The sequence below is a fragment of the Sebastes fasciatus genome, chromosome 21, assembly GCF_043250625.1.
Source record: "Sebastes fasciatus isolate fSebFas1 chromosome 21, fSebFas1.pri, whole genome shotgun sequence".
Taxonomy (NCBI): Eukaryota; Metazoa; Chordata; class Actinopteri; order Perciformes; family Sebastidae; genus Sebastes; species Sebastes fasciatus.
Genome location: NC_133815.1, coordinates 17,693,739 through 17,721,078, shown reverse-complemented (window position 1 = coordinate 17,721,078; position 27,340 = coordinate 17,693,739). Strand labels below are relative to the sequence as shown.

The following is a 27,340-nucleotide window of genomic DNA, read 5'->3' as shown; positions in this document are numbered from 1 at the left end:
GTATTTAGTTTATTTAATTTTAATTTATTCCTATATAGTAAATAGTAGTTAATAGTTAAATAATCCTGCTGTGTTTTGAACTGGCATGGAGAGGAGGAGCAGGTCTGTGTATGGCAGGATGAACAGCACGGGTCTGATCACGTGACGGCTAAAGGGCAGGACAGGGTTTTACACACTTTTGTAAACAACATGGCTGTTCACGGTCTGGCCCTGCTAGCCTGGTAGCTACTGATCCAACCACACTGTGCTGTCAGAGCACAGCTATCTGGCCTCATAAGCGACCCACGGCAGACCTCTAGGAAGTTACTTGTCGGGGTAATTAGTTGTAGAGAGAGAGCTGGACCGAGGAGCTGTCAACAAGAGACCGTCTGACAGTGAAACGGTGAGTCGTTAGCATCCATAGCTAGCTCAACAACATCCACCTCTGCATCCTGATTATGATCAGATAACATGTCAGTACAGATGTGTTATTATGGTTGATTTCTCTGTTTGTTAATGTTGAAGAGGCAAAGGTATAATAGCTTGAGCTGATAGCTTGAATTGATGCCAGTTTTAGCTAAAGCAGCCTGTGATCTGCAGCCATTATTACCTGCTATTACATCACTTTTATTTATATTAATATATTCACATTAATACACTGAATGTGAAGTACATTTGTCTGTGCAATATATCCTTGATGCAATATACACCTCAATTGAAACTACCTTTGTTTACATTTTATTTATTACATCTACTCTACCTATTTTACAAGTGCAATTACCTACTTTCAGTTTTATTTATATTAATATATTAATATTAATACACTGCCAGTTTTAGCTAATAAAGCAGCCTGTGATCTGCAGCCAATATCACCTACTTTAGGTTTTATTTATATTATTATATTAATATTAATACACTGCCAGTTTAGCTAAAGCAGCCTGTGATCTGCAGCCATTATTACCTACTTTAGGTTTTATTTATATTATTATATTAATATTAATACACTGCCAGTTTAGCTAAAGCAGCCTGTGATCTGCAGCCATTATTACCTACTATTACATCACTTTTATTTATATTAATGTATTAATATTAATACACTGAATGTGAAGTACATTTGTCTGTGCAATATATCCTTGATGCAATATACACCTCAATTGAAACTACCTTTGTTTACATTTTATTTATTACATCTACTCTACCTATTTTACAAGTGCAATTACCTACTTTCAGTTTTATTTATATTATTATATTAATATTAATACACTGCCAGTTTAGCTAAAGCAGCCTGTGATCTGCAGCCAATATCACCTACTTTAGGTTTTATTTATATTATTATATTAATATTAATACACTGCCAGTTTAGCTAATAAAGCAGCCTGTGATCTGCAGCCATTATTACCTACTATTACATCACTTTTATTTATATTAATGTATTAATATTAATACACTGAATGTGAAGTACATTTGTCTGTGCAATATATCCTTGATGCAATATACACCTCAAGTGCAACTACCTTTGTTTACATTTTATTTATTACATCTATACCCTACCTATTTTACAAGTGCAATTACCTTTGTTTACATTACATCTATTTTTATATTTTATACTTCTAGTGTAACACTTCTGTTTATATTTATTTATTACATCTACCCTACCTATTTTACAAGTGCAATTACCTCTGTTTACATTAAATCTATTTTATTTAATACATCTACTTTACCTGTTTTATTCCTGTTTTATTTGCTTTATAACTGTGTGTGTGTTTTACCTGTACCATGTTTTATCTGCCTCATTTAGTCTTGTCAAGTATTTGTTTTAAAGCACTGACCAGAAGTGGCAACTGTGAATCTCGTTGTATTTAATACAATGACAATAAAGCTTTCTATTCTATTCTATTTCTATTCATCCATCATGTGTTCACCTGGCTTCCCCCAGGTAAATCTGTAATTTAATGTCATATGATTCTCCCTTCTCCCAGGCCCTCCTCAGTCTATGGGCTCTCAGTCCAGTTCTGGGATGTCTGGTGGAAGGGGTTCTTCCAGTGGCAACCCAGCTGAGCAGTCTGAATCATCAGAACCGAACCAGAGCAGCAGCAGCAGCAGTAGCAGCAGCAGCAGCAGCCGAGGCCGCAGGACGGCTGACAGGCAGCAGGGAGACAGACAGACAGCATCAGAGGAGGACGTTGACTTAGCTGAAGTGCTGGCTTACCTACTGAGGAGGTAAAATACTTTAATATTAACACAACAAATAACTTGGACACTTCTGGGCACAGTTTATCATTTTGTGGTGTTTTTATCCATGTAGGGAGTGTCACAAATCCAACAACCCCAGACATAAGAAAATAAAGCTGTGGGGATAGCTGAGATAATAACTAGTAATTTTGGGAAAAGTAGGTAATCACTAAAAGTAGTAGAAGTGCAGTACTGAGAGACCGGAACAATACAAACAATCGTGTGTTGCAGTTCTGTGCAATATGCTGTATATTTAAAAAAAAAAAATGACTTGCTCCCGCACACACTGTTCTCTGCTTTATTAGTCAACGTTTCTGGCACCTCACCGAAACGTTGACTAATAAAGCAGAGAAAAGTGTGTGCGGGAGCAAGTCATTTTTTTGAAAAAGTACATATTGGAGGGGATCTACTCCCAGCACCACAAACAATTTTGAGAATGTGCATGTTTTCCTCTCCTCAATATGCTGTATATTACCTTACATAAATGTAAAGGAATTTCTATTTTTCAGGTCACACAGCATAGTAGTTTGAGTGAGGGTCAATACTCAAAACATGCACCAACTCATCACTTTAAACTCTTGAAATGTACAGATTAGGGCTGTCACAATATCAGATTTTCACTACACGATTATTGCAACCAAAAGAATTCACGACAACGATGTTATTGTGATGTCTATAGAAAATTTGGAAATTCAGTCAAATTCATCTTTAACTTTCTTTATTAGGGATGCACCGATACAGGATCGGATATCGGGCCGATACTGATTTAAATAGCTGGATTGGGTATCGTGACAATGGGGCCGATCTATTCAATTCAATTATATATTTATATACCATATACATTTTATACTGTCATTTTAATTCCTGTTTAAGTTTTGACCAATTTGTTGCTGCATTAAACAGGTTTACATTTGAATTGTAATCCCTGTCAATTTTGAAGTTTTTTTACGTAATATGTACGATTTATTATTTTAACAATAAATTACAATTCAGTAAATTTATATCTATGTATTCATTGGTTACATTTTGTTTTACAAAGTTAGAAAAGCAGTGTTTATGTCAAGCCTGATAAAAGAATGATCCCAGTCACTTCCACACAGTGAGGCCTACAGCTTATTAATTAAACAATGGTATCGGATCAGTACTCGGTATCAGTCGATACCCAAAGCCCAGGTATTGCTATCGGTATCAGGAGTGAAAAAGTCGGATCGGTGCATCCCTATATATAAGCATGCAATAATAATGTATAAATTCTGAAATAGCCCATGAAATAAGGAATAATCCCACAACATTATTCATTATTCATATTCATAATTAATAATTATTAGTTATTCTCAGAGGGATATCGTACAGCTGTGCTGTGAAGCTTCAAATAACTTTGAATATTTCTGACTGAAGATTCAAAGCCCAAAAAATTGTTTTGTCAAATTAATTTTAAACTTTGTTTATTGTGCGTTTTGTCTGTTTTTTGGCAAATGGATTACACTCAAAATACGAGTGTAGGGAGATGGAGAGAGAGTCTGTAACCATAACTTATATATAAAATGATTTAAGAGGTGCTGGATTATTTACACAATATTATCATATGTGTATTATTAACATGATATCAATATTTCATTTTTAAATATCATGGTTATTGTCAATACTGGTATATTGTGAAACCCCTAGTACAGATCATCCTAAATTGATTAGCCTATATCTAATTGAGATTTTTAGGGTAGATCATTTCAGATATGAGACCAATTACATGGAAAAGAAGTAACACTTGTGACATCTACGTGAGTTGCTATGAAGATGACTTGTATCTTATGAGTTTATTAGACACTATTCAAATGGCACTAAGCAGAGGGAAAGCTTATTTCCTCTCTGTCAAGAGAGCATACATCTCATTACATTACATCTCAGTGCTGCTAAAGCTGAGAGATGGTTGGGAATTTCCCATCCTTATTCCTGTTTGATTTAAATGCTGTTAAAGTGGCTGGGAAATTTTTGAATATTCCTTTGTTAAATACCACTTCTAAATAGCACTTGTAACAGATCCATGACAGCGGCAGGGGCCTCTAGTAATAACACAGCAGAGGCGCCAGAACTAGTAAGTACTGGGATCTGGAGGAGTTGAAATGAATAAGTAGCATTCTCGCTTCTCACTTCAGTAAGCATTAAACTACCCTGCCTGGAGCGAGCTACTGATCCCCCCCATCTGTTACAGTGGAGCTGCTGCTCAGTGGAAAAAAACAACACACATTACAAGACTATAGCTTTACTCACAGTACACTCGCTGTAGATTCATTTGATCATGTCTCACCGTTTTGGATTGATCGGTTGTTGAACTGATGTGGTGTTTTTGTGTGTGCAGGGGCCAGGTGCGACTGGTCCATGGCAGTGGAGCCACCGGGCTGCAGCTGGTCCAGTCGTACTCTGACTCGGATGAGGACAGCGACGGAGCCTGGGAGGGTCGGCTGGGTGACCGATACAATCCACCAGGTAACGTCCTGCTGTTAATGACTATCCTAAATTCAAAAATATATTCAAATATTTAAAAAGAAAAAAGATATTCGAATATGAAAATTAGCATTCGATTGTGAAAAAAGGCAGCACTACCGTGGCGCGTACCGAGTGCGCCGCATGACGGGAGTCACACAACATCACTTTCATTAATTGAAAATGTAACATTAGGTCAAGCTGAACGAGGAATAGTTCAACAACAACAACCGTAATGACGGAGAGATCTCAGCCGTAGAGAGAGAGAGACACTGTGTCCTGACAGCCAGTGTTACGTTACGTCATGTAAACAAACCACGTAGCTATCAGCTGTGCGCTCAAGATCAGACTGGAGACGTAACAACTTAAAAGATGGGTGAGTAGTTCTTACTATCTTCCGACGTGTGTACTTTTTATACAGAAAACACACGTTTTATATTGTGATATTTACTGGAAATGACTTTCAGGCGATCTCCAGCCAGCTGCCACCTTCATTTAGGTGTTGGATGAATATATCGGCAATAGGCGATTGGCTGAGTACATTGTCGGTTGTTGTTTTTTCGCGATGTTTGTCATTATATTTAGCAAAGGGGTGGGTTGAATAGATATTCGAATAGTTTGAACCTACGTGTTTCGTAGAACAAATATTTGAACGTCAATTTTGGCCAACTTTGACAGCCCTCCTGCTGACGCTGTTCACTTTCCAGGCATATGGGTGGAAAGATAAATTGGATCTTGCTTACTCTTCTTCTAAAGCATACAGTTTCAGCAGCCATATCCATTGGAAAGATTATGACAGTCTGTTAAAACCAAAACATTTACTTTTAACAGTGTTTTGGGACAGTGTGCTTCTGGCTGTTTGGATTCTGTGTGGCTGGAATCCACCCAATACCCAGAATGGCAGAAACAGGATGAATCCACGCCAGTCATGTGTCAGTGTCTTCCGAATAAAGATGTAAATCATGTTGTAGTAATGCTATCGTCTTTTTATTCAGTAAGATCCAAAATAAATGTTATTAGTGTTAGAGGAAATTAAGTAAGTAGTATAAAATTAAGTTAAGTAAGCATGTACAAATCAAATCATCTTTTAAAATGTTTAAATCTCAATTTACAACTCACAACTTACTTAGCTAGTGAGTAGTGAGTCCCGTGTTTTTTTCCTCAGACATATTATAAAATGTACGATGAATAATAATATACGACTAAAGTGACAATCAATGACGTCAACAAACACGTCACAAGTCGTGAACTCGGAGCTTTCAGAAACTTTCCACTTACGAGGTTGTGAATACCACAAGAGAGGGGCGTTCATATGGAATCATCTCATGAACACGGTAAAAAGGAGCCCATTTGAAGGCACCATTAATACCAAGACTTGTTTTGTTTTGTGTTTTCTTCCTAGTGGACTCCCAACCCGACACAAATGAGGTGGACCGAAGTGAGATCCGAACTCAGATCCTGCTGGCCACTGGCTCCATGACCCAGAAAGGCCCACAGAGTTTCACCCACATGCTGACAGAGGTCAGACCGCAGATATACAACCTGAAAGCAGCGTTAGACTAGAGTGCTATTCTTGAATTTCGAGAACTAAGGATGTAGTAAGATGATGATGATTAGTTTTCATCTTATTCATCCACAGACATGTGAAATAATTAAGAGCTCTACTTTAATGTATTTTATTTTCAACCCAGTTTGTCCAAATATTAAAATGATTTTAGTCACTTGCTTTTGTCAGCCAGTTTAATTCCCAATAAATGTTGACCAGTTTTCTTTGCTGATGTGTTTTTTAGAGGGAACAAGGCAGATGTAGAGGCTCCAGTTTTTCTCATGGGGAGTGCAGTCGTATCCGCACACAGTAAGTGTTGTTTAAATTCTACATGTTTCCAATATCCCTCAAAGAATTACCAGAAGGTGACACAGAGAAAGAATAAAAATCAATTAGTTCAGAAAAGTGACACATTAAAAAACAACTCTTGATTTAGCATGATTGCTGTATATATTTGGTGAAAATCTTGATATTGACCCCTTGTTCCTTCACAGTTTTCTGCCCAACTATGTATCCCACAAGGATACGTACCAGCAGAAAGCCTTCTGTGGAGTGTACAGCGAGGATGGCAACATGTTCCTCTCCGCCTGCCAAGGTAAATAACCCGAGATCCAACATGAGAACCCAGAGGAACTGAATCAGATCTGATAATGACTCCTAGTGTTTGTTTAAAATTGAGCAGACCACCAAATCATCAGGGCCGTTCATGTAGTGTCATTATAGACAGAATGTGGTCACTGACGGACAAGTATTATTGACTTTTGAATTCCTTTTTTAAAGAGGATCTATTGTGCTTTTCTTTAGTGTGTTCTATGGATTTTAGTGCATGTAAAAGGTCTGCAAAAGTTCCAAGGCCAAAGTCCACGTCAAAGGGAGTTTACTGTCTGAAACGCCTCGTTTGAAGTCCCGCCTTTTCTTTCGTAACGTGGTGATGTCACCAAGTTACATATTTGCATAATACCCGCCTAGCAGCTAGTTTGGCACACCCTCAAACAAAGCTAGTGAGAGCAGAGTTTGAAGAGGTTGGTTCGGTTGACCAATTACAACAGAGTGGGCCAGCTGATCAATCAGAGCAGACTGGGCTTTTCGGGAGGGGGGGGGGGGTGCTGCAGGAGCTCAAACAGAGCGTTTCAGACAGAGGGTGAAAGGAGGTGTTGCAGCACAGCCGGTATGAGAAAAATAAAGTGTTTTTTGAACATTAAAGCATGTAAACATGTTCTAGTAGAAAACCAAAATACAAGTGTGCACCTGAAAGTGAGCATGATAGGTCCTCTTTAACATATATTGATGCATATTACTGATTTATTTTCTCTTTTATAAGCAAACAATACAGGCGAGGGACAACGGACCTCAACCAGATGCGTCATGTGATAACAGCCACCCATTATTTGATTATAAATATATATATATATATTTTTCTGTTGCTCGCCGCAGACCAGAACATCCGCTTGTACGACACCACCAGGGGACGCTTTCACCTACGACAAACAGTGAAGGCTCGGGATGTGGGCTGGAGTGTGCTGGACGTCTGCTTCACCCCCGACGCACAAAATGTGCTCTACTCCAGCTGGTCTGACTACAGTAAGGCTAACGGACCTGTAAGATACAATATAATGCAATCAGCCGATGATGATTATTGTAGCGTTTTGTTTAGAGCCACAGCTAATGATCCCCCAAGATCCATCCATGTTATCCATATTCAAATTTTACTGATGCTCCAACAGGCTTTAAAAGGTTAATGGTCAGTTAATAAAGATCTGATCATCTAGTTGGTGCGACTGAACCAAATATTCTCATTTCTTTTTGAAAGTTTCCTACCTACAAATTGGATAGGTAATTGTCCTAAATATATATAAGAGATAGCTCCTATATGTTGTTTTATTCATATGTTCTCTATCTGTGTGTGTCTTTCTCACAGTTCATTTGTGCAGTATAGATGGAGACAGCGAGAACCACACCGCCTTGGACCTCAAGTTAGTGTTTCCCTCATAGTAACTTAAAACATTACGGAGCAGGTAATCTATCATTCCCTACCAGCCGGCCCTCCTCTCCCTTCATTACCACCTGGATGAATGATGCTGTCAGAACGTGTCACCTCAACATCCATCCTCTCGCTCTGTGTGTGTGTGTGTGTGTGTGTGTTACTTTGTTAACTGGAGACTTTTCATTATTTCAACAAAGCACCACCATTAAACTCACAGCATTCCTAACAATAGCATTGTTGTAAGAGGTGATGCGTGCCCTCATCAAGCTTTTTTTGGTTTGGGATGCTGACAGTAGACGGTGTAGCTGTGATTCAATAATGGTGCTACTGCTGCAACCTGCCTGTGTGTTTGTGTGTGTGCTTTGTAGTCCAGATGAGAGGAGGTTCTGTGTGTTCTCACTGGCTGCGTCCACAGATGGCAACGAGATCCTGGGAGGGTGAGTACAATTTGCTTTTATGTTTCAAGGCAGCGACTGACAGAGTTGAAACCAGGACGGAAGTTTCTTTCAGAAATTCAGTCCCTATAGGATGTGAATATTTGAATTATAAAGCTAAAACACCTTTTATGTAATATAAAGCAGACCAGCGTGATCAGATGCATTTAATCACTTGATTATAATGTGTTTCAGTCTCTCTCTCTTTTCTCTTCTTTCAGAGCAAACGACGGCTGCCTTTACGTTTTTTGATCTTGAGCAGAATAAACGAACGCTGAAGGTTAGTGTTTTTGTGTTTTGCTTCTGCACCTGCTTCTTAGTCACGTCCACCTCTCTCTGTTTGGGCCTCATCTTGCGATCAAGGTGAGCCGGACATTAGCGAAACCTGAAAGTGTCCAACTCCACCCTGCGGTGGGACAGAGGGGTTAAACCCTCCTCTTCCTCCTCCTCTTCCTCCTCCTCCCACAACCCCCCTCTGCGTAGAAGTCAGTAGCTGGCCTCTACCATCTGCTTCACCACTGTCTCATGCTCTTTCTCATTCTGTCCCTCTTATTACCTCTGCGTCAGTGTGTCTGCGCTTGATCTCTGAACTTGTTCCTTTTGCCAATGTTTTGCTGTCACCTAAAGGATAAGTCTGGTGGTGGTCTTTATTATTCTTATTGTTAACAAATGTATTACCTGTGGCCAGATGTAGGCCTATTGAAAGAGGCTGGGACATGGGCGGACACGGGTCTTGGGATATGGGGTATAACACATGCACAGTGTAACTGGAGCTGCGGTTGTTCATTCCGATTTCAGAAAGAGCAGACCAGATTTTACCGCACATGTGTTATACCCCAAAGATATGACGCGTGACGTCTCCTCTTTCCACCCTCCTTGAGGCCAACAAGGAAGTTAGCAAAATGGGATTTCCCCATTGGGTTTTGGATTATTACAGAAAATAAGCTCTGTGGCAAACAAACGTTTATGATACTTACACATTTTGTTCAGCAAGATAATGAACACCCGAGCTTGAATGCAGAAGTACAAAGCTAACGTCATAGGCTATAAACGAACTACACTACGGTTGCATGAACGTTAGTATACAAAACAAGGCTGTAAAGGTGACATTTAGTAGTCTCATTTAGCCACTTGTTAGCAACCGCCTTTTTAAAGACAGATAAAGGCTTCAAAATTCACAAGTGGGATATATATTGATGTATTTTATATCGTAGGACAAAACGATGAAATCTCTTAAGCTTGTGTCAGGCATCTAACTAAAAACCCATTGTCTTCCAGACGAAGGAACCAGAAGTGATAAAATGCGAACTCATTTCCTGGTTTTAGGACTTCTGTGCCATAGAGCGCTGTTAAAACTGCTAAAAACACACCAATGAGCCACACCTGTAGAATGAGTGACATGTTCCTTTATTACAATAGACAATTGCACTGTAGTTTATCCTGAGTTGATCCCACATACACCGTTCTGCTGCTGTAAATAGTCACTGGAGCACCAAATTAGTGGGTGAAAAATAGTCCCCAACAAATGCTCTATTTTAAAACGGTCCTCCGTGCATCTCCCAGCAGAACGGGTGAACAATTGTCACGATTACTGCTTGAACAGGATTCCTAATCTATTGGATAATGGATCGAAGGATCAGCCTCATTTACACTTATGGCTGTGCATTTTTTAGTTTGTACTTGTTTGGCTGTAATGGCAGAGTGTCTGTCATCCTGTAGTTGGACTGACATGCATGTCACAAAAGCTCTGATAAAGGTATGCAGCAGCTCAGTTGTGTAGCCACACTTCCAAAGCTTGTTTTGTCGCACTTCCCTGCTCATCTGCTGCAGAGAACTGTTCTGATAATGTAATTTGTCAGAGCCTCAAGTGTCCTTTAATCTTGCAGAAAAATGTGTCTGCCATTAAATCAAACAGGAAATATACCGGATCAGTTCTAGAAAACGTTTATGTCCGTCACGACTTCGACGTACACACAGACAAAGACACTTTCACACGAGCGTGTACATTACACACCGTCTCTCACAAAGGAAATCACACATGCTCCCTGGCTCGCACACACACGCTCCGCACAGAAAACACTGACTCTCTTTCTTTCGCGTGTCCGCTCGTCAGATTGATGCCCACGAGGACGACGTGAATGCGGTGGCGTTCGCCGACAGCTCGTCCCAGCTGCTCTTCTCTGGCAGCGACGACGCGCTGTGCAAGGTGTGGGACAGACGGACGCTGCGGGAGGATAGACCGCAGCCTGTCGGACAGCTGGCCGGCCACCGAGACGGCATCACCTTCATCCACAGCAAGGTGGGGGGGCGGCGAGGAGAGGAATGCTGCTGGTATTTTAGCAATCTGTCAATGACAAGTTCCCCAAAGCCTTATGGGTAGTTGGATTTGACTGATGATTGGTTGGAAGTTGGTTAATTAAATGCTAATGTTAGCCCAGTGTAATGTGGCTTTAGTCCAGCATGTTGGTCTAACCCTGAGGTGTGTTTTCCTCGTCTGTGCCATGACTGCGGCAGGGTGACGCCCGCTATCTGATCAGCAACTCGAAGGACCAGTCCATCAAACTCTGGGACGTCAGAAAGTTCTCGCCCAAAGAGGGGTTGGCAGCTTCCCGCCAGGCCGTCGCCCAACAAAACTGGGATTACCGCTGGCAGCAGGTTCCCCAGAGAGGTGAGGGAGGTGAGAGAGGAGACCGGGAGGAGGAGAGAAGGAGCCACTGGTAGTGAATGATTCAGGAGGGAGGAGAGGAAAAGGGAAATTAGAGGACAAAAGGAGGAGGATATAAAAGATGAAATGACGTTATAAAGAAAGGAGAGAGGCAAATGACAGAGAGGTGAAACGTGGGTGTGGGGGTAAGGGGATATGACGGTATTAAAACCACTGCATAGAGAAATGAGTGATTACCATTGAGGAGGGGAGGAGTAGAGGAAAGGTGAAAGATAGGAGCTTGGATAATGAGTATGGAGCAGAGAGGGAAAGGACATTTTTTTAAAAGAAGTTCTAGTTCACCCACTTTTTTCACCTGATTACAGATGTGTAGGATGTAAGTGATGCAAATGTATGTCCTAGTACCAAAATAACGGGAGGTAAATTATGACTTCTGAAAATAGTACGTGTCTCTTTCAGCCCTGAAGAAACACAAGCTGTCAGGCGACACCTCGGTGATGACCTACCGTGGTCACGGCGTCCTGCACACCCTCATCCGCTGCCGTTTCTCTCCAGAGTTCACCACTGGACAGAGGTTCATCTACTCCGGCTGCTCCACGGGCAAAATCATCGGTGAGTCTCACCACGTGCCTTTGCGATGTGTAGTTGTGTAGTCTTCCACCCAGGGTGTCGGTCTCATAACTGCGTTGTAATGTGTCAGCCAACCAATGAACCCAGTCTAACTCTTTGTGTAGTTATTTTTTACATGGAAAATCAATGCAGTTTGGATGTGTATGACAGCAATTAAAGCTGCAGTTGGTAATTTTGAAATATGATAAAAAAAAAAGTTTTTATAAAACGGTCAATGAGAAAGTTTGCTCCAGCCGATAGGCGGTGCTTGGTTTTGGCTCGAGCGTTTTCTACATGGCTGCCGGGTCACAAACTTTCTCACTTTACAGCTAAACAGTAAACTACAAGATGTTTCTGATAATATTTGAGGTGAGAAATAGCCATTACAGTAACAGAATATTGTGTCATATTTGATCAGCGCTGCCTAGTTTGACCGTTTGATCGGAGTTTAGCGAGCAGTGATTGACAGCTGCTGTAGAGACTCGACTCTGATTGGTTGTTTTCGTTCGGAAGCAGTGAAATCTTGCAAACGCCATTTTTAAGCACTAGGACGACACAGAGGAACATGATCTTTCCACAGATTAGCTGTCTCATGCACTACTGTCAGGATATAGTGACCGTTTGATAAAAATACTGCAGCTTTAAAGGGACCTGACATACAGTACATGACTACAAGTAGCTAAATGTGTTGAATTCTTTGTGTGTGTCTGTCCAGTTTATGACGTCCTCACGGGCGGCGTGGTCTCCAGACTGTCGGGCCATGACGCGTGTGTGAGGGACGTCAGTTGGCACCCGTACGAGGACAACATCGTCAGCAGTTCCGTGAGTGCTGTTAATGCAAACTGTGTAAAAGCGTGTGATCATTAAAAATGTAAAAAGATTTTTATTGAGGGGAATTAAGATAATTAGTTTAATGTGTTCTGGTAATAACAGAGAATCAAATGGATAATTTACGAAACTATACGAGCGTATTTTATATCTTGTTTCTAATGTACATTGCATTAAATTGCACTTTTTAGCAGTTTCTCTACTATTTACTCATAGCTGGAAAAAACCCATTAAAGCCGTAATCCTAATGTTGTCGCCCTGTACTGCGGCACGAAATAAGTTGACGAAACTGCAATCAAGTTGGCAGAGTGTACTGAGATGCTCCCGCCACCGTGAATATTTTAGTAAACTCACATGCTAATGCACTATTTGAAAAGTTCATCCACTACTTAATTCATTTTGTTGATGATTTTAATTAATGACAGTACAAAAATGGCAAATGAGAAAGCCTTTTCAGCCAGGAAGTTAGCGAGGTTCTACCCCGAGCAAAGTGGCTTAATAATTTAAGTTTAATGTGAACGTGTTTTTTAATTAAAAATATGTTACAGATTGCAGAAAATACAGAAGAAATAACTTTTTTAAGTAAAGGGAAAGTCTAACTTCAGTTAAGAGAAGTCCCAGAAGAACTACTGTGGGAAGCCAGTAAAACATCAGTAAAACATCAGTAAAACATCAGTAAAAACATCAGTAAAAACATCAGTAAAACCTCAGTAAAACGTCAGTAAAACATCAGTAAAAACATCAGTAAAACATCAGTAAAACCTCAGTAAAACGTCAGTAAAACATCAGTAAAAACATCAGTAAAAACATCAGTAAAACCTCAGTAAAAACATCAGTAAAAACATCAGGGCATTTTAGCTCTGATCCCTCTCCTCATCCTCCTTTTTGTTTCTCCACAGTGGGACGGAGCGGTGCGAATGTGGGAGCACAGACAGACCCATCCGCTAGAGGAGGAGAGAGAGCGGGAGAAAGTCTCACAACAGGAGAAAGACCTTTAGACAGCGACAGAAGAAGGTTGACAAAGGAAAAAGATGTCGGAGGAAGTGACATCACCACAGAAGGGGCGAGGCTGGCCCTAACGCAGGAAGGCAATACGCTCAGAAAGACCGGGAGAGACTTCAATATCTTTTTTTAATTCAATGCTGGATATTAATGATTACAGTTATAGCGTGGTTGTGAAGTGTTCGTTTGGAAGGCATTATAGCCTCGCGTTGGTGGGACGGCCTACTTCTGTTTTTCCTTTTTGTTTTTGCCTCACTGTCAGGCACAAAGGCCTGAAACACTTCACGCAAATGTGCTGAAGCTCGAAAACGCTAAGCACCGCACTTACTTAATGAGCTCGTGAAATTTAATGGTAAGTTAGTTCTATAAAAAATCAATGTTGGATATTGCAGGGAGAAACTGACGATGATAATTCTGTATAAATGTATAGTATTTTAATGGTATGTGCATTCAGGGAGTGTATTTAGATAGCTGTCGGTGTGCTGATTTGGACTTTTGACCTTGCTGTTATGAGTAACACGAGCTGTGTCCTATTCAAGGGGGCCCTCACGTTCAAAGTCCACATTTAAAGACTGATTATATTATAATAATCCAGTACGTTATTTACCAATTGCCCTTAGTCACGACTCCTAAACCTGGCAAGCGTAACTTTCCTAATTTTACCGTTGGTCCACCACTCCCAAAAACGTCCTATTCCAGCATACCGAGCTGACCAAGACACCCCAAAAGCACTTAGTTTACAGAGTCACGTCATTTTTAATGTCAAACTCGCAATGATTTTATGTTAAAACCTCTTTAGATCGCTTCAAGTCTAACAAGACTCAAGACACAGAGGTCTTATTATTGATCATGGGTCAGCATTTAGCTGTGTAATTGCGAGCCCTGAGTCGATAAAAGAAAATTAATTTGTTGGCCAATATAAACCTGTGATCCATTTAAAAGATTTGAATGTGTGTGTTAACATGTTGGGACTCGGTGAAGGGACTGGGGATGTGTGCGCGGATCAAAACTCACACACTGATCTGTATATGCAATTTTCAGGTGTTTATATCAAAGCCCATATTTCACTCTAAGACCGTTGTTTTACAGTAACAATAAAACCTTTCTTTCAGTGTATCGCCACGAACTAAAGCTTTTTTACTGAGTATTTGCTGCTGTTGTTGAGAAGAAATTACTTTTTTAGTTTTACATGTGTTCTATCAGGGTTTAAAGGGGAACTACACTCATTTTCAAAATTCATACATGTTATTCCTATGGTCTTAGACAGTCCAAAAGATATTAGTAAACATGAAGTACTCCCTCCCAAATCAAAAACTAGAGTGCTAAAACTCAAGTTTGTGATGTCATAGGGTATAAAGTCCGCAGACAATGAATGAGAAAGATGTTCTTGATGACACTGAGAGCACCCAGGGGAACGTTCTGAGTATATGGGAACATTTCGGTTGCGTCCGAAATTCCACACTAACATGCTATTTAGTTCACTAAAACAGTGTGTGGTATTTTAGTATGTCTGAAACCTTAGTACGCGAATTGCATACTATTTCCGGTGAAATATTACTGTATGCAACACTGGACACTACGGCGGTATAAATATCCCACAATGCAATGCAGTAGTGACGACAACGTTCATAACAGACGGTGACGGACAGCTCTGTAACATCAATAATGCTTCAATTCAACTGTAAATATAAGATTTCACTTATTAGGTGTAATATATATTTTAAATTTAATTCAGACTTTGATTCTCACAAACAGTCGTTTTGGTTACATGAGGTTGGCACGGGTTACCATGGTTACACATCTCTAACAGGCAAGGAGGCTCTCAGGAAGTGACGACGTAAATTACTGCTCAGTGCATCCGAAAAGATGCATACTACATGTTTATTAATACAAAAGTATCTTGAATGATAGTACACAAATTGGGTATGTAGTACAAAGATTGTGATTTTGGACGAAGCTTATCTTCCCCATTTCTTTTTAGGTATAAAAAAGAAAACAAACATTCTGTGGGTCCACAAAATCAATCTCCCATTCACCGTCTATGGAGCAGCTCCACACTTTATACCCTATGACATCACAAGTTTGAGTTTTAGCACTCTAGTTTTTGATTTGGGAGAGACTACTTCATGTTTACTAATATTTTTTGGACTGTCTTAGACCATAGGAATAACATGTATGAATTTTTAAAATGTGTGTAGTTCCCCTTTAAACCTGCAAAAAAGTGAGGCCCTGAGAAAATGCAGCATTTTCATATCCTGTTGAACTAAAGGGAGATCAGTTTCCATTTGCACTTAACTAATATTTCGTCACACTGAACTAAACATCACGTGAAAAGTTTCTTTTGCCAGTAACACATAACAGACGACTTACAATTAGCTGCTACAGGAACCACGGCAGAGTCGCCTGAAGGTCGTTGTAATGACAGCTAAGTGCAGTTAAGTGGTCTAAAATTAGACAAGAGATTCGTTGGCACGTCCGGGTTCATTTACACTTCAGTGTTCCTATTTAATACAATACTTAATACACCAACACAGTGGTGGTAATAATGTATCATCTCAGCTACAGTTTCAATCAAAGGAAAAGGTCTTCAGATCACTTATCAGGAAGAGGAGGCCACAGAAACACTTGAATTACTGAAAAGGCAAATGGAAGAAAGTAACAGAAGATGTCAATCCCTTACATATTATTATGTTTTTAGCACACCACTTTTCACATATGGACTCCAGCAGTACTGGTATGGATATGGACTCTATATATAGTGGTGGGACTGGATGTCCTGGCTTGTGAAAACAGTTCGAGTATGTTTTTATTGAGCATAAATCCCTCGGAAAGGGATAAATTTACTCAATTTGGCTCTGGGAGTTGAAGAGGTTTAAGAGGCTCAGGCCTGGGGACTGGGCCTGGAAATAAAGAAGACTGAAAGCACTGTGAGAAACGCAGCTGTTCGTGGCGCCAAATGCAGACTGCCAACAGTTTATAACTTAAATTAGTTTTGGCTCCAACAGCTGATTCTAAGAATGGAGAGACTAAAGGAGAACCTTAAAGAGGGAGCCAAACGAGCCCTTTTAAGCCAGAATGATTCTTTACGCAGGTTGTTTTTTTTATGCTAAATGCAAATGTTATTCCAGTGTGATTGCAAAGTAGTTGTTTTAAGCCATCTTGCAAAATTTAGAGTTTTATTTTGAAGTTTTTCTTATCATTTGTTGCAATCTAATGGGATCAAATTCACAAAGCGTTGGGTCGTTGTTTTGAGAATAACGGGGTCAGTTACAGCAGCAGGCGTTACCATGTCCACATTGTGGAGGGGGAGGGCTTCAGAGGGTAAAGGGGAGAGAGGGATTGTATTTTTATAAACCATGTGTGCTCTCCTGCACTCCTGACAGTGATAAAGTAGAAAGGCACCCCAGAGTAGAACTGCTGTGCCTTTCAAAGTCAAAATAAAGTGAGGCAGACTCCACCACAGGGATCTTAATTGGACACAAAGAGAGAAGAAGAGGAAAAAACACTGTCAAAATTGAATCTAAAAGCACAAAAGGTATCATCAAGAAGAAGGCAAACGGAGCAGAGAAACATGGATGGAAAGACCGAAAACTCCTCAAATGGCTTCTTCTCACCAGAGATCAACTTGGAGAAGTTACACATGATGGCTGCAGATGTGATTCTGCTGGGAAAGTTCATCCTCAGACTGCTGAACGCCGCTCTGGTGTTTGTAACAAACATACTGGCCAGGATTTTAGGAAGCGACCTGGTCAGACGACATTTCCACCTGATGCTGTCTGCTGTGGTTCTGTTTGGTCCTGTGCTGAGTTTCTGGGTGTCAAAGTACAGCATCTTCGCCAACAGCAACAACTACCTGTACAGGTATGCTTGTGTTTTTTTGCTTTTAAATGGAAATAACTAGTTGCTATTGTTGGAAATGAATAAAGTGGCTGCATGATTTTCAGTTGGATCTGCATGCTCCTTTAAAGCCTGTCCTCAATGGCTGTCACTACGAGCCCACAGGTCATTAAACTCACCTGGTGCATTGAAGAACAGTTCAATTTAGGAGTTCAAATTTAAAACTGCACTTTCACACCAAATATAGTTAAGTAGGTATAGTCATTAATATGTTGCATGGCTGAACATGGTCTAGGCTATATGACATTACTACATAAATCAAGTTATTGCCAATCATGACATTATTAAGAAGAGAGGAAGAAGAATTTCTTTTATTAATCCAAACATACAATAAATGTAAACAATTATGAGAATTAATGTATTTTTTTGTATTTTTTTATTATAGGAGACATAAAATGGAATAAATCTGTAAAATAAGAAAATAAATGTGGAAATACAAAGAGGAATAAATAAAATAAAAAATAAGTATCTTTTAAAAGTGTGAATATCAAGGGAAATAAATAAAGAATACATAAGTAAATAAATCATTTGGAAATATAAAGGTAAATAAAAAAATATAATAGAATATATCTAAGTATTTTCATTTATTTTTCACATTTATTTATTTCAGTAATTTATATGCAAAAAAGACATATTTTTAAAATATAGAAATACATGTATACAGAAATAGATGAACAAATCGATAATAGAAAATGCTCAAAATTATTCTTTTATATCTTGTTATTTATCTTTATATTTCCACATTTATTTTCTTATTCTTTATAGATTTATTCTTTTTTTATGACACTCCTATAACTCCATAAATGTTAGCTAACTTTGACTGACTCCTCTCTACTTATACAACACTTACACCATGAATTACCCATTACACTGACAGTGTCACAAATGCGGTCACTGTTCAGTTAAAGTTATACAATATTAATAGTATGTTTATTGGTACCTATCCAACCGCACATTTTAAAGTACAGGAGTTAAGTTACTACCAGTTAATACATGAACCGAATGCCCGTGAGGCTTTTTTTGTGAGGTTATTTTGATCTTATGTACCTCATGAATGTGAAGCCATTAGCGGAGCGATCATGCATACTTTGGTAGAACAAGTTTGAGCGGATTCAAAAGGACGAACGTACTTGCCTAACTTGTCGTTATCGTCAACCGTAATAAATCCATTGCAGTGCTGTATATGTGTTGAACTATGTGAAGTGTCGACCTTGTAAAGTACCTATGGATTTGACTGGGTGGGACTATTTTTAATTGCATTATTGTATTGTTTTTTTACGAGTAACATTTCAAGTAACGCTAATTTCTGCTCTCTTGCAGGAAGTTCCTGAAGTCCACATGGGGTTGGACCTGCATCTTCACAGGTTCCTTCATCCTTCTCCTCTCCGCCTCCGCCCGTCACTCCCCCTCTCTCCTCCTCCGCCACCTCTCTCGGATAGGGGTCGCGGGGTTGCTCTGGTGGGGCTGCCAGCGTCTCCTGAACCTGCTGGAGGATGCAACAGGAACCTGTTATGAACTTATGACCCCTGCCCAGGACATCCAAGGCACCGCCTCCTCTGTACAGGCCCTGCTGCTCCTGCATGAAGACCAGACCCGGGCTTCCTGCCTCAGAGCCAACATGTTGTGGAGAGGTTACGAAGTATCCCAGGACGTCCTCATCGTCTGCTTGTGTTGCCTGCTGCTTGCGGAGGAATTGTCCGTCTTTGGTCCTCACCTGGCTCAAACAAAACCTCTGCAGAGGTCACCTTGTGCCCCTTTAAGGTTCATCTTCCTCCTGTGTGTGGTTCTACTCGCTGTTTGGATGTTCCTGCTGCTGTGTTTGCTCGCGCACTTCCCCAAGTTCCCCGCGCAGCAGCTGGGTGGAGCTCTGGGCTACCTGGGATGGCGAGGACTCTATCAGGGGTGGTACAGACTCAAACAGAGCTGGGGTTGTCCTGGTTTGCCGGGAGAGGGATTATTCACCACCACAGACATCGATAAACAACATAAGTAGTGTGAAACTCTGTTTTGGGGATGTCGTTGTGACCTTGAAAGCTCAGGCTCAAGTTTTGGAAAGTCAAAGTGGCTTCTTATTAGGGCTGCGAGGAGAATCTAGGTGTAGTGTATCACCTAAAAACCTTTGACAACACTACTACAGCTTTAAATTCCCATTCAGACAAGAGAAGAGCACACAGAAGTATCGGAATCATGTTGCTTTATTTTGTAATCTGAACCAAAATGAATGCAGAATAAGAAAAAGAAGATTTTTTTTTTGGTCAGGGCAGGTGTTTTGTTACTTGAGTGTCATACTACACTAGTTGTATCTTGTTAGAGAGCTGCTGGAGTCTCAGTAGATGAGAGCCTTGCCGTCTCCTCTGGGCTTCTTAATCTTGTCATAGTTCTTGTTAATGATGTCAAACAGCACAGCCTGCAGAGAGAGAGATACAGAAAGAGAGAGGGAATCATCAGTGGAAATGTGGCGCGAGAAAGATATAAGAAAGATGGACAGCATGCGAGAGAGACAGAAAGGTCAGAGGCAGTAATAAAAGAGAGAGAGACGCCCAGATCCGGAGCTGTAATCGTGTCAAACAGCTCCTTTCATCATCACCTGTACCGCCTTGTTCATTAACAGCATCAAACACGGGAGGACAATAGCCAGAGGAAGGAGACAAACAGTGATTAATGGATAGGAGATGGAGCGCCAATCAATTTAACACAAGCACAGCAATTAGTTTAATTACCCTCCTATTAAGAAGGAACGGATTCCATTTAGACACCGTCCCTGCTGCTGCTGGGACACGACTGGAATATCTTATAGATGTGTGGGTGGTTGTATTCAAAGTACAGTGCGTGATTGCAACAGATGGTATATTCGGTTTGATACATGTACACGGACTTTATACAATTTGATTTTGATCCATTTTTCATACATGAAACAATCTTTTCAGAAAGCAAACGGTAAACAAGAGGGCGTTGGGTGTCTTACATATGTGTTGCGGATGTCCAGGATCATAAGGCGGAGCTCATTGTACTGATACTGGTCCAGCTCATGAACCAGCTGTCTGTAGTCTCCCTGCGGCAGAAAGCACACAAGACACAGAGTTTATATGCAAAAGCATACAGTGCATGGTTCATCCAGTATGTACCCAATTTACGCAACATGATTATCATAACAAGTCATTATTTTACATACAAATAGAGCATACAGGGTGTGCAGGTGGCACACAATGGACATTCATCTCAATTTATTCTATCACTGAGTGTGTGACCATTAATACACAGAAACACACATACATGTGTATTACTTTGTGACAACATATGAGATACTGACCACGTGGTTTTGCTTGGAGGCTTTGGCCACAGCATCGCCTCTCTCGCTGTAATATCTAACAAACAGGAGAAAGACAAGTTACTTTTGTTCATTTATAACAGTCATAAAAATTATATATATTACTGCATAATTATCTTTAATATCAGTGAGTGCCCAAATTTCTGTTGTAACTGTGATATCCAAGAAACCCCCAGTCCAGTTTTGATTAAAGCAAGACCGTAGCTTTTGCTGATCAAGCTACCAAAACCTGAGTGTACTGAATCGAGCAACGGTGTGCTTTAATGCTTATGAATTCAACTTTTAATTTGTGAGGGGTGAATTGTATTATTTCTTTTCTCAAAAGTGACAGTTTTGCTTTAAAATGAAGGTGTTTTTGCATATCACACTGAATGCACTGATGCATAAACTCATTACACAGATTTTCCTGAATGAGAGGTAAATAATGGTCAAACCTTCAAATTTGTAAACGTCTGTAATGCCCTGTAGCTCTTAATTATGGTGTATTCAGTTATTATGACTACTTGTATCTGTTTTCAGGACTGTGTGTGTGTGTGTGTACAGTCCATGAACAGCTGCCTGACACTTGTGTTTTGTTGCACCTATTTTGGGCTCAACAACTAACACATTTATAATGCTGACAATTGCTTCTGGCGTTTGATGATCTCAGCGAATGACGAGCATGACTGTGCCCAGCTGCTATAACCAGCCAAAATAACTGGCAACACCTGTGTGGGTGTAGATGCATTGATGAAAGAGATGATGCACCTTGTTGGTGTGACTGCATCTTTTGTTTATCATTCAAATAAAACAAAATCTACCACTTAATGAGCAGCATTGGCGTGGGCTCTTACTTTGAAATCTGGGTTTGGAACGCCTCGATCTTGGTGCGCGTGCTGGTCAGCAGCTCGAACACTTTCTCCTGTTTGGACAAACAAGGATGTTAAAATCTAAAACTGGAGACACTTCACAACACGAGAGAAAGTGAAAGTGTTCAAACACCAAATCATCAGCAGGTACCAACCTGTACAGCCACTCCAAAGTTGTTACCATCTTCAATTTTAGGGATATTGAGTTGCACCCACATTGAGACCTGCCAGGGAAATCAGAATTTATTAATATGTGGTGTGATATACGAGTTTGTCATTGTGTTATTTCTTCTGTCTTTTGTTACATAAAATCATATGCACTCAAAGGCATATTATTTACACGTGTTGTGCACTAGATAAGTAAAGGTAATAACCACATTTCTTGGTATAAAACGAATCAAAGAGACTATTTAAGAGACTGACCGTGTTGAGCTTCTCCTTGAGTGTCTGGATCTGAGGCTTGACCTCCGCCAGGAGACTCTCCACTCGCTCGTTGGTGCAGATGGGACCACAAGGAGGACCTAATGGACAAAAAAAAAAACATCCTTAAATATTCTTTCACTTGGTCACAATATCAGAACAATCTGGTTCAGTTGGGCTGCTTTCTAAGAGGATTTCTTTTATTAATTTAGAACATGCATATCAAAATTTCATGAACAATTAAACGTGGTTCACTTGCTCCCCAGTTACTACAGTTGGACTGAATTTCAATACTATTGGTTAGGGAGTCGGTAGAAAAGCAATAATATTTTGCTGGGATTGGATGTAGCTAAAATATTCACCTCTTGCAATGAGATTTGTGAAATTAAACTTTGCATATCACAATCCTGGCATATAAACATTTTTTAAACAGAGATATCTTTGTTTAATAGTGACTGCGTTGCACAGTGTTTGCCAACCACTGCCGTATGTTGATTTATCACTTGTCGCCGTCGTCATCATCTCTACCTGAGTCTTCATCCTCTTTATCGCCGTCCTTGTCTTTCTTCCCTTCCTTCTTCTCCTTCTGTAACATAAGAACAGAAGGCAGCAGGTCAGAGAGTTTTCACCGCCTATTAATCTCTCAGACAGCTCTCCCACATCTTTCCGTAGCTGGCTAAGTGAAGATGTCAAATGCTGGATTTTTTTTCTTTGTATAAGAAATGTAACCTCATTCCAGCAGTCTCTGCTCCTCGCACACAGCTTCTGAAAGCACTCCAACAGACTCACGTTCGTTCCCCTGAGCTGCTGTATGATCCCAAATAGTATTTAAACCCATTTCCCTCCCCCCACATAAAACTATTAACACTGGCAGCGATGCACTCTTTCCTCCTCTAAATCAATTTGCACAATATGACAGCAACTGCGAAAATAGAGGGGACATCTGTATAAATAAGGGATACAATAAAGTGTGAATAAATATCTTGTGCTTCAGTGATTTTTCTGCTTTCATCCTAAAATCAATGATCATTTTGTGCTGCAAAAAGCCCCTGCAGGATACTTCAATCCCTTAAATGGGTATTCTTTTGAGTACTTGTCTAATAAAAAAATCTATAGCCTGAATATGATTTGAAGCCAAATAAAACACATAATTCAGGGCAATTTAGATATTTTTTTTTACTCACCCAAAATAAAAAAAGCCCACTCACTGCCAATTTGTAAAGCAGTCCTTGGAAATTGCACAGCGATTGGTTGCCATGGTAACAAATGACTCAGTTTTAGTGTTGTGTCTTGATATTACATGAAGCGCTAAATATAAACCCTTGATTGAGGATCCCAGTTGAGAGGCTTTATGCAGCGCTCCTGAAGAAATTCAACGGTTAGGAAAATAAAATACTTAAGTAAGACTCCTTATTATGAAGCCTATGATATTTATATAATACGGCACTGGTGTTTAGTATCCATTCAACCTCTTAAACCCCCTGAAGTGTTCTTAATTCAGCAAATACTTAACAAATTGCAGGTGATAGCTAAATTAAACCTAGTGGCAATAGAGTGCTGCAGGAATGAGTCCTCAAACCCGGATATGAATTTGAAGTTTTGCACCTCTGGTTCCATCGTCTTGAAGTCGAATGGTTTTTTTTTTTTAAATGGGTTTTTGATTAGATGGCTGAAGCTAAAGAGATTTTAAAGTTTTGTTCTACGACATAAAATATATGTCAGTAGTAAATATCCCACTCGTGAATTTTGAAGCTTTTACGGCATGTTGCTAAGAAGTGGCTATAGAGACTACAAAACGTCATCATGCCGAACACTAGTCCACCCAGTTCAGTGGTGGTGACGTCATGTGACCGTGGTGTAGTTTGTTTATAACCTAACGTTAACTGTTTACTCCTGGCGATCGCATTTACGCTTTAAAAATCATAAAAGCGGTGTTCATTTGTGAAGATTATCTTGCTGAACAAAACATGTAAGTATCATAAACGTGTGTTTGCCACAGAGCTTATTTTCTGCAATAATCTCATTGGCTTTTTGTCAAGAGAACTAATGCGATGCCAAGTTCCTGGTTGGCCTACAATAATACATCATCACTGCAGCACTCAAAGAAAGAAATGTCTTAACCCTCTAATGCTTTATGTGGACTTCTTCCAACCAGCATGCTCACATCATCGGAGTTACATCATTTTTTAAGACAATACAGCCTCAAACCTCCTGAGGGTGGGACGTACTGTACCTCCTCTTTCTTCTTGCGTTTGGCCTCCTCTTTAGCTGGGTCTGGGAACGGGATGTCCAGCGGAGCCTTCATGGATGCCAGGTCATCACAGCTGAAAGATGTCTGACGGAAAACATACATGTCATGTTACGTCTGACAACTTTTCAGGGACTGATTGACAGAACAGCCCATCATCTGAGGGAATTTTGGCTCAAGAAAAAGAAACGTTATAATAAAATACTTTTATTGTTAAGGAAAAGAACAGGAAGTCTTATTTTGCTAAAGAACCCCCCCCTCCCCCCCCACACCCTGCAGGACCCCAGTATGGCCACAGATCGATACCTTCAACAGCATCTGCAGCTCTTCAATCTTCTGTGGGAAGAATTTGGAAACCAGGTCTTCGGCCTGTTATTTATAAAAAAAAAAATAAAAAAAAAAAAAAGCACAGTTCATATCAATGACAGACATAAATTAATGGGACAGTTGGGAGTAGGGATGTCACGAGAACAGATACTTCGTTACCAACTCGGTACCAAAATTCGAAAAATATGACGGTACTCGTATTTTAAGGTACCGAACGATGCCTGTGATGGTCATCTGGTACCGGAGCATCCAGACAATATTGTTTGTTTTAAATACTTGAAGGCTACATGCCACTGTTCTGTTTTGCCATGTCAATAGACATTTTATTTATTACTTAAAGGCTACATGCCTCTGTTTTTTGTAATGTTCAAATGTTTTAATAAAGGAGTGCGTGTTGAATTACATGGGATTTATTTATTTTTTTACCGTGGTATGGAATTGGTATCGAGAATCGTGTAAATTCACTGGTATTGGTATGGACTACTAGATTTCTGGTACCGTGACATCCCTAGTTGGGAGAGATTTGCAACTATTGGATAAATTACCTCCTTGCTGAGCTTTTGGCAGAAGTCATCCACCTGCAATGAAGAGATTATATGATTGAGTTATCATCATGTTCATGTATGTTTTTGACATTGTTGCTATATGAAGGATATTTAGTAAAACAGCTCCTATTCACACAAATAGCAGCTAATTAAACAACTGTCTGCTCACCTCCTACTTTACACAGCCTATGACCTCATATGACCCTTACTGTCTGTCCAGTTATCAGAACAAACACTCATCTGAACACCTGCTCACCTGTCAGCGTCACCGACCAGGAGTATGAAGGGAAAGTGGGTTTAACGTGTCGGTAACGTTATACAGCAGGGTTAACTCATGCTAGCAGACATTCATGCTCACCTGTTTCTTGGACTCGACGCGGATCTGCAAAGCAGCCATGTCGTCTCTGCGGAGCAAGTTACTTTATCAACTTTATAAAAGCGTTTAAACTTCAACAAAGCCGAGATAACGAAGAATAAGCGCTTTAATTTGTGTAATTCAACGCCGTGCACGACACGGTGCGATACTCACAGTTACTCAGCATAAAAAACGAAAATGAAAGTTAGTCGAGGCAGTTCCGTACTTTCCCCAGATTCAATATCACATCATCCTGGTGCATTGTGGGAGTTGTAGTTTTTAAGGAAGCTTTTGGCATTTCATTTCCTATAACAGGAGCCACTGATTAGAAATACTGTAGATCTCTAAAAAACTGAAATTAACACTGTTTTCTTTTTTAGATTAATAGTTGTGCATAATAATTCTATATTATAGCTATAATCATCAATATGTATTATTTAGAATTTATATATATATGTATATACTGTATTGTATAATAAATACTTTTATATATATATGTATATACTGTATTGTATATGTAAAATAAATATAAAATATGTAAAATATATATGTATATACTGTATTGTATATGCAAAATAAATATAAAATATGTAATATATATATATATATAATATAATATATATACATATATACATATACATGTATATACTGTATTGTATATGTAAAATAAATATAAAATATGTAATATATATATAATATATATATATAATATATATATATATTATATATATATTATATATATATATATATATATATAAGGCACCGCTGGAGGTGCGGCAGTAATGCCAAGCAGGTAGCAACACCGACCTGTATTTCCAATGAAATGTATAAGTATAAGTATACTGTATATGTTTAATAAATACTTATATATATATATGTGTGTATATATATATATATATATATATATATATATAAAGCAGTCCTTGGGAATAAAAAACTGAAATCAAGTTTCTTTTTTAGATTAGTAGTTATGCATAATAATTCTATATTATAGCTATAATGATAACATGTATTATTTAGAATTAATACATCTAAAAATCTGTAAAATAAATAAATACTTATATAAAAAAAATCAAATAAAGAAAAAAAATGCATCAACTGCAATAACTGAAAAAAGGCATTATGAAAAATCAATGCATTTTGACATTTTTTGCTTGAGTAGTGTGCACAACTACTTGTTTTCCATATATCATATTAAGCCCTTTTCCACAAGTTATCACATACTGTACTGTATATTACAATGGTTTTCATTAACATTTTGTTACAGTTTACTTCAGTACTTCAGTACTACAGTAAGTTCTGACTGTGTCCACTAGGTGATGGTGCTGTTCCAAGTGGAGTACATGAAAGTGCTTTGTGGCAAACTACAGTTAATAGATAATGATTAACAGCACCAGAGTAAACCTGTGAAGGTATGTCATTATATGTGTTTTTTAAAAGACTAAATCATATGCTTATATAAAAGGGTGTGAACCAGTTAGCCTAAATGATATAAACATTCTTCTGTAAAATATCCGCAGGTCTTTACAATCAAACAACCCCATCAGCAGGAGAGCACCACTTTATCTCAGTATTGATCACTAGAAACCCAAGGCCAAAGTGTGTGTGTGCT

At 39.3% G+C, this 27,340-nt stretch overlaps 3 protein-coding genes across 3 annotated transcripts; 2 read left to right on the top strand and 1 right to left on the bottom strand.

Annotated features, from left to right (window-relative positions):
* Positions 1–135: 135 nt before the first annotated feature.
* On the top strand, positions 136–14,886 carry dcaf11 (ddb1 and cul4 associated factor 11). Its single transcript, XM_074622412.1, is given in 16 exon segments — positions 136–382; positions 1,959–2,199; positions 4,568–4,695; positions 6,095–6,213; positions 6,483–6,547; positions 6,733–6,833; positions 7,673–7,819; positions 8,157–8,211; positions 8,591–8,659; positions 8,878–8,902; positions 8,904–8,936; positions 10,770–10,955; positions 11,171–11,324; positions 11,781–11,933; positions 12,646–12,752; positions 13,658–14,886. Coding segments are annotated over 15 exon segments (1,668 nt in total). The 5' UTR covers positions 136–382; positions 1,959–1,972; the 3' UTR covers positions 13,757–14,886.
* A 2,326-nt stretch (positions 14,887–17,212) lies between these two features.
* Positions 17,213–19,796, top strand: fitm1 (fat storage inducing transmembrane protein 1). Its single transcript, XM_074622413.1, has 2 exons — positions 17,213–17,621; positions 18,978–19,796. The coding sequence occupies exons 1-2, from the start codon at positions 17,332–17,334 to the stop codon at positions 19,648–19,650; spliced, it is 963 nt and encodes a 320-aa protein (XP_074478514.1). The 5' UTR covers positions 17,213–17,331; the 3' UTR covers positions 19,651–19,796.
* Positions 19,797–19,834: 38 nt separating this feature from the next.
* On the bottom strand, positions 19,835–25,992 carry psme1 (proteasome activator subunit 1). Its single transcript, XM_074622415.1, has 12 exons — positions 25,903–25,992; positions 25,732–25,777; positions 25,374–25,406; positions 24,808–24,870; positions 24,487–24,588; positions 22,782–22,839; positions 22,257–22,354; positions 21,989–22,057; positions 21,819–21,886; positions 20,968–21,022; positions 20,623–20,709; positions 19,835–20,064 (listed from the first exon to the last, which is right to left on the bottom strand). The coding sequence occupies exons 2-12, from the start codon at positions 25,768–25,770 to the stop codon at positions 19,984–19,986; spliced, it is 753 nt and encodes a 250-aa protein (XP_074478516.1). The 5' UTR covers positions 25,771–25,777; positions 25,903–25,992; the 3' UTR covers positions 19,835–19,983.
* Positions 25,993–27,340: the final 1,348 nt, after the last annotated feature.

What these genes read in the sequence shown, in the direction of transcription:
- fitm1 (XM_074622413.1), top strand. Translation starts at nt 17,332, where the DNA reads ATGGATGGAAAGACCGAAAACTCCTCAAATGGCTTCTTCTCACCAGAG. An exon ending in AGCAACAACTACCTGTACAG is followed by an intron (nt 17,622 to 18,977) that starts GTATGCTTGTGT and finishes GCTCTCTTGCAG; the next exon opens with GAAGTTCCTGAAGTCCACAT.
- psme1 (XM_074622415.1), bottom strand. Translation starts at nt 25,770, where the DNA reads ATGGCTGCTTTGCAGATCCGCGTCGAGTCCAAGAAACAG. An exon ending in GCGTCGAGTCCAAGAAACAG is followed by an intron (nt 25,407 to 25,731) that starts GTGAGCATGAAT and finishes TCTTCATTGCAG; the next exon opens with GTGGATGACTTCTGCCAAAA. An exon ending in GCCAAAAGCTCAGCAAGGAG is followed by an intron (nt 24,871 to 25,373) that starts GTAATTTATCCA and finishes TATAAATAACAG; the next exon opens with GCCGAAGACCTGGTTTCCAA.